At 32.7% G+C, this 7,849-nt stretch overlaps 1 protein-coding gene across 1 annotated transcript in view; it reads right to left on the reverse strand.

The window, feature by feature from the left end:
* The window catches only part of LOC106472628 (prolyl endopeptidase FAP-like), a gene marked incomplete at its 5' end in the record, with an annotated part of 43,079 nt that extends 35,838 nt beyond the window's left edge, over positions 1–7,241 (reverse strand). Inside the window, 2 exons of the mRNA XM_022401175.1 lie at positions 3,626–3,795; positions 7,121–7,241. Of these exons, the coding sequence (XP_022256883.1) occupies positions 3,626–3,795; positions 7,121–7,241 (291 nt within the window). The remainder of the gene's footprint in view (positions 1–3,625; positions 3,796–7,120) is intronic.
* Positions 7,242–7,849: the final 608 nt, after the last annotated feature.

Below are 7,849 nucleotides of genomic sequence, written 5' to 3' on the forward strand. Positions count from 1 at the left end.
AAGAAAGGACTTGTATCGCTGAAGTTCCTCGAAGAGAATTTATACCGGAAATTAACAAACGAGCAGATACGTAACATTATAATATTTTCACTTTACTGTGCTGAGCTAGAGCTATCCTGGCAATTGGTCAATGACATCTGCATTACTTATTCTTCTTAACAAACAGTTGTATCACACAGCTCTTTATCTCAAAATCTGATGGAAATTCATACTCGTGCATAGTCTGTCTCTTAATTGTGTAAATAGTTGCTCAGCTGAATGTTTGTAGTACTTATCAACCACATCAAAATAAAAAAAAAATTGATTTCCTCTTCATAAGGAACAATTTTTGGGCACCAAAATGAGCATCATGTTTTGGATGCCTACCACATCCAAGTGCAAACTTACCTGTTTTTCATGATGTTAAAATTTTTCTTATCTGAAAATGTATTTCTGAGAGCTGCTCACCTCTGAACCCTGATTAACTATTTTCCTCTTGAAGATGTACTTTTCTGCCTGAGACTTGCATGCTACCAGCCTTGTGAAATTCCCACCTAAAATTCACGTGAAATTGTGCTACTACATGATGACATATGAATCAGCAAAACCCTCCACCAATAGGAGTGCAACACACCTCTTTGCACAAATGCTCCCTCTACATTCACATGCAAAATCTTCATTCCTTGATGAGGTAATCAATAAACGTGCACCAGAAAACTGAGGAGGAAAGGTGGAAATGTGTACAGAGGTGAGTATCTATGAGAAATGGGTTTTCAGATAAGGAACATGTTAACTTCTGATATGATTACTCTCCTCTATATACAGATGAGCTGGAATCCTATATTTAAATGGTGAAGGGACCAGTGCAGAAATTACTGAGATGAACCACCTTTTAAGAGTGTCAAAAAGAAGCTTTTGGGATCCAACACCCTATAGAAGGGGCTCCATAGGGGCAAACCTATGAGAAACTGCATCTCATCTCATCTAGGGTATACTCTTTGCCCAAGTGAAAGATAGGGAGAGGCAAAAAGCTTTAAAAATGTTGCAAGGATGAGCAGAATAGATACATGACTGTCTGAGGGCTTGCACAATCCATTGGATGGCTAATATATGTAGTAAGGTTGGGGCAAGTTCAGACTGTACCATGTATGCTCACCTCCTTGACCATCAGTTTCTACAGGCCAATACTAGCTGTGGGAGAAGGGCACATGTGAAAAGTATCTGTGCACAGCTCCTCAACCATCAGACACCAAGGCCCACACAATTCACAGGAGGAAGGCACTGCAGTAGGCACAACTAATAAAGATACTTTTGAAACCACCACTCAACCATCAGACTCTATGCACCTTTTGCCAGTTGTGGAAGTGGGATTAATTAGTGATACATCACAGGTGGATATTAAAAATATTGATTATTCCACAAGCATATACTGTGGAGTCATGACCTTACAGGAGTTGGTCAAGGAAAAACAGAGAGTAAGTGAGCTGTTTGTCCAAACTCCCCTTGGAGATTGTGATGTATCTAGGTAAGGTTCGGGTGGTCCACACTACACTATGGAAACACCCCTGCCTCACTTCTCAGTGTTGAGAGATGTCTTGTTTTAGCACCAGCTGTCAGGTCTCAATCTCTAAGGGTTCTCCATGATCCACCATCACAGTGGCTTGGAGCTGGTAGGTGGCAAGGGTCTCTTGTGCACCACTCAAAGGGAAGATTCACATAAGGGAGACCCAGAGAATTTGCCGAGATCCCCATTGATTCTTCAGTCTGGAAAGGTCTTTTATTGGAGACATTGAAATGGGTAACTATTTTGAAAAACCAGCAAGCACTAGCCAGATAAGTGGGCAGATGCACAAATCTGATGCTAGCTTTTCCATAATAGTCCATGGAATGGGTACAGTCTGCATTGGACTGGAAAAAGTTATATAAACACCATGAGTAGAACTTCAGTGGTCTTACAGAATGTCCCATCTCAAAGAGTACTCAGTACTTTCCATTATACTGGCCTGATATGGAATTTTTGGTAAGTATACCCTGTGAGGCAACACTAGCCACCTAGTGAGATCCAAATGTAAAAGAAAGGTGAGGAGGGAATAAGTAAATGAATACCCTCACCCATTACAGATGCAGGGTAATTGAAAGAGGAAAATAGATAATCTGTGAAAAGAGGTGAGTGATCATATTAGAAGGGAAAAAGTTACCTATACTTACAAAAGAAATATCAAAATTAAATATTCATGTTGTAATTGGGCATGGAGGGAAATGTAGGGTTTAATATTATCTATATATAATAAAAGACCTAAGACTAGGCAAGTAAGATGTGTGAGGTGCAAGACATATATATCAAACAAATCTGTGTCTCTCTTTAATGCATTAAATTTATGAGTGATTCTCTAAGTGTTCTGAAAGGTTTTTATGTGATGGAGTTCAAAGAAAAACTAGCACAAATAACTTCTTACAACGTAATAAAATGAAAGATAATTGTGGAGTGAACAGACTAGTACAAAGAAGTAAACAAAATTCTACTTATGCAGTACAAGTCAGACTCAATGATAGTATCTATGGAGCTAACAGAACTATTAACAAAGTACAAAGGTCTTCTTCAAAAATGTAAGGATAATTTGTCATTACACATAAAAACTTGATATTCATGATTTTAGACTTTGTCTTCACTACTGAGAAGATTAGCACCAAATATTTTAGAATCTGTCTTCACTACTGAGCAAACATTTTGGTAGAGGTGACTACTATAAGGCAAACTAGGTGACTGCCTAGGGTCTCGCACAAGATATCTATAAAGGTGGATTTTTTTTTAGTCTAGCAAAATTACTGTTCCCAGCCTCACTCAAGGCATGGATTCATGCCTAGGGCCTCACTATCTCTAGAGCCACCTCTGCATTTTGGAATTTGTCTTCACTATGAATAAGGTTAGCACTAACTAAAGAGGATATTTTAGAATCTGTCTTCACTATTGAAAAGGTTAGCAATAAATATGTTAGAATCTGTCTTCAGCACTGAGAAGGTTAGCTCTAATTAGAGATGATATTTTAGCATCTCTCCTTACTACTGAGAATGTTATTTATAGTTAAAGATGATATTTTAGCATCTGTCCTTACTACTGAGATGGTTGACAGGAGGCTAGTATAAATGAAAAAATTTATTCAAACTAAAAAAACTTTTAATAATCTCATCACATTTGCTTAAATAGAATGTATTTCATCTAAATTTATGTGCTGTAACCATAATCCCATTCTTAAAGTGATAAATAGGGTATCAAATGATTAATAAATTACAAACTTATAAGAAATTTACTAGTAAACTAGATATTGGTAAGGTTTTTTTGAAATAATCAAAAAGTAAGGAAAGCTACTGTTAAGGCATTTAGAGATTATAAGAATCTTAGCTGAAAAACATCATATTTGAATTGGAGGATTATGTTATGCTTATGGTTCTTTATGAGATGTTAAACTTATAGTGAGAAGATGAAATGTCTGAAGTCATCATTTTTCAACAATAAATCTAAAATGTTTCACAATGTTCAGATGAATTAGAAACTTTAGATTAAAAAAAATTATAGAATTCTGAGACTCATCGTAACATCTGGCAATATCTGAAATAAAATGTTAGTGTGAATCAAAATTTTGCTTACTTTGGGATATCTTAAATTCATTATTTTGGGATAAAGATTATCTTCATCGCCATAATTCCCATAAAATGGATATTTCATTTCTTGGACACTGCTATCATCAAAAGTTGCATAACAAAGTTTCTTTCCATCTTCTGACCACCAGAGAGCATTGTTTGTAGATAAAATTTCCTCTAAATAACAGAACAAATATTCAGAGAAATCAAATACATTTTACTTATATTATAATTTTGGTACATATTAATGCAAAAGAAAACTTATTAAGATAAATATGTTTCAGTAAGAGTTCTCATTACATGATTGTTCAACCATTCAAGATGAAATTCAATTAACTAAAGATAACCATCTAAGTTGTTCTTTTTAGTATGAACTAACAGTATTAGGTGTAATTCAAACCAACTCAAGACTCCTAGTGTTGGTGCTACATGATTATAGCCAAGAATTCAAGTTTCATGTTAATATCAACAAGTCAGTGTTGGTGTGAGATGATTGTAGCAAAGTATTCAAGTTTTGTGTTAATATTAACAAATGGGCATTGGTTTATGTTGCAAAAAGAAAACTCGAGTATTGTATTAATACCAAATAAAAGAACACTAGTTTTGTGTTGAAATTAACTGTTCAGCATTGAAATGACTAAACCAAAAATAAAAATCCATACAATGTGTTAATTATAGCTGATTAGCCAAGATCCCTAGTTTTCTGTTAATGTTCTCTAACAATGTCATTGTTTTTCAATTAAGTCAAGAACTGAAATATTTTTGTTAATCTGTCAAATTTAGTGTAATATATTACCAGCAAATAATTCAAATTTTGTGTTAATATTAACTAAACAGAGATAGAGTAAAGGAGACAATTATTTAAAGCTCTGGATACAACTGTGGTAACCAACAGTTATAGTGGTGATTTTAAAGTGAGTATTACAGCCTTGTATTGTAATAACAGAGTAGAGGATAATATAATTTGTCTTGTCAAAGGGTGTTCTAAATTAATTGAACCTGCCTGTGTGGACTCTGATGAAAAAAGAGACAATTATTTAAAGCTCTGGATACAACTCTGATAACCAGTAGTGTAGCGAAGTTTTGTACATATGTTTGACTTGTTTTGAATACATTATTTTAAAACAAGTGGATTGTGTGCTGTCTGTGTATTGTTGAAATTTATCGCCAACAAGTCACAGACACCTACTATAAAGAATCAAGCCCTATAAAAACCTGACAGTGAAGAATCCTATTTGTGGGTTAATATCAATTGATCAGTACTGGTGTAATTCAACTTATGTCAAAAACTCTTATTCTGTGTTAACAACAGCCAAAATGTTGTGGTGTAATTCAACTAAAGAAGAAATATTTATTATTATCAACTATCCAGTGTTGGGTGTAATTTAGAAAAAGTCAAAAACTTTAATTTTGTCTTGAAATCATCTAAAGCCAATGGTCAAAGTTTTGTGTTATTACCAATTGAGCAGCATTTGGTTAATTAAGATTAGAGCCTTTGTTTTGTTTTAAAATAAACCAAATAGTGATGATATAATTAATCTTATAATAAAAACACACTTTTTATGTGTAAATTAACCAAAGAAAATAACCCAATTTTGTGTTAATATTAAATTATTTGTTGCAGTGTAGACTAGTTAAAAGTAAAAAAGCCTAGTTCTTCATGTACATATCATTTGTTTAGTGATGGTGTGTTATTAGTGTAGTGAAATTACTACAGTCTAACTCTTTTATAACTAGTTTATGAATGTATATTACTTGAGACACGTTCAGGTAAAAGTTTTCTAAATGTATACATATGTTCTTACAATGAGCTAGCATTCTCATGGATAGAGTTTGGTCTACTTTAACTTGAATTAATCCAATCAGCATACCAGTTGCAGACAGCAGAGGCTGGAGTATAGATCTGCAACTTAAACTAACACTGATATTGACCCATATTAGGTGCATTTAGAATTTACGGGTGGTCAGACCAAATTACAGAGTTAGCTCTGCAAGATTTAACTGCAGAAATCACCTCCTTCATTACAGAGTGACCTGTATTAGCTCCAATGGTTGGTGCTGCAAATTATGATTATGTATAAGTAAGAAACATCATTTTAACAGTGTAAAATACAGTAAAATTGCACCAAACACTTTGGTCAGACCAAACTACAGTGTTAGCTCTGCAAGGTTTAACTGCAGAAATCACCTCTTTCTTTACAGAGTGACCTAAATTATGATTATGTATAAGTAAGAAACATCATTTTAACAGTGTAAAATACAGTAAAATTGCACCAAACACTTCATTGTTGTTCACAAAAGAAGATTGTTTGTTTTTATTTAAAACAACTGTCTGATATGATTATTTCACTGGTTCAGTTTTGACTGTTTACTAGACAAAATTTATCATTTTGAATCTCTTTATTGTGATACTTTTGATCGACTGTTGTCACCATTTTCACCTGAAAGTACTTCAATTAAACCCAGTAACCCATGTTTTGTTTAATATCTACTTGTAAAATTAATTGTGAAAGGCTGAGAAAGATTGTTCATTTAAGGCATTATTGGATGTGTTTTGAGATGTTTCCTTGCCATTTTAATCATTTTGGAGGATTATTGTCACTTACATATTTAAGCATCAAGTACTGGATAATGGGAGCCATTCAATAAGTTCTTAATCATTTAATCGCTTCTGTAGGCTTGTGCTTGTGGCTTTAATCCAACTGAAGTCAACAATTCAAGTGTTGCATTAATATCAATAAAGTAATAGTGGCATAATTAAAACAAAACCAAGAACTCAACTTTTGCTTTAATATCAGCCTAATATTGATGTACTTTATCTAAAGTCAATAATACAAGTTTTCTTTTGAAATTAATTAGACAGCTAGAACTGATATGAGTTAACTGTACGTTATGCCACTGAATACTTAAATATGACCAGAATAAACTATAGACATTTTAATTAACTAACTATTCTTCAACAATATTTAGCATAAAAGACTTAAGAATTACATTTGCATACTAATTAGCTCATCAAAGTTTTCTGTATGATTACTATTACATAGTAAAGTCCTTAAAATGCTTACATATATACAGTTACTGGTGTTAAACTTTACTTGAATTTAAACTTTCAACACTTTAGTGTTCGTAGAAATTAATTCCAATAAATGAGCCACAAGGACAGGGCATCTCATTAGCAAGAGCAAGTAATTTAATATGTTTAATATATGAAAGCTTACTATATACCATGATGTTCAGTACTGATGGCTTATCTATAAGGAAATGTGTCAGAGTTTATTCAGCCAAAAAGAAATTATGAAAAAGCTATTATATGTATCCAACATTTTGTTAATTTAACTTTTTTATATCTTACAGTATCAATAGAAATTCCCACAAAAGAAAATAAATGATCTAAACCAAACAAAAAATTATGAAGGCACAGACAAATATATTCACTCGTGAATATGTACATTTATGTAGAAATCAAAATTGTTTGAGCAACATTATTAATCATATAAAATACCTTCATAGACCCAGTCAGGAATCCCATTATAAATTTCTCCATCTTTGCCAGTCTTGGTTATTTGTATACTCTTAGCACCTATGCTTGGTACATAATAGATGTCATTTTTCTTGACAAAAACCTGCAAAACAACAACAAAAAATACAAAGTTATATTTGCTTTATGGCCTATGTCTAGTGCTAACCATCTCTTGTTTCTCCAACATCATCAAATAGGCTGATAAAAAAAAACATAATAATAATGTACAAATTATTAAAGAATTAATAAAATATGCACACAGGTTCAACAAAAACTCCCAACTAACTTTGACAAGCCCAGCTTGACATTTTCAAGGGATGGTTTAAAACTGTTTTATTATCATTTTTCATAAATTTCACAAAGCACTTCTCCTCTTTTAAAGACTTCATAATACTACAGTAAAGCATTAATTAACCATGAACATGGCACAAAGTGTTTATTTTTAAGAACAATCTTTCTTGAGCATGCTTAACTAAATAATCTCTATTTTCATTTGTTCCTCAACATTTCTACTTAAATTTTAAACTTTCAAACATGTAGGTATGCAAGTAAAGTTTTCCATCTTATAAATAGACTAGCTGGAATAGCCATCCACTGTATGGGTGAAATAAAAAAATGTTTGTAACAAAGGATAGGAAATTGTGCTTCTATGTTTTTTTATTAACATAATAAACATTAAAAGTGCAATAAAAATACATAAAAGTACCAATA

This window comes from Limulus polyphemus, unplaced genomic scaffold, assembly GCF_000517525.1.
Source record: "Limulus polyphemus unplaced genomic scaffold, Limulus_polyphemus-2.1.2 Scaffold5476, whole genome shotgun sequence".
Taxonomy (NCBI): Eukaryota; Metazoa; Arthropoda; class Merostomata; order Xiphosura; family Limulidae; genus Limulus; species Limulus polyphemus.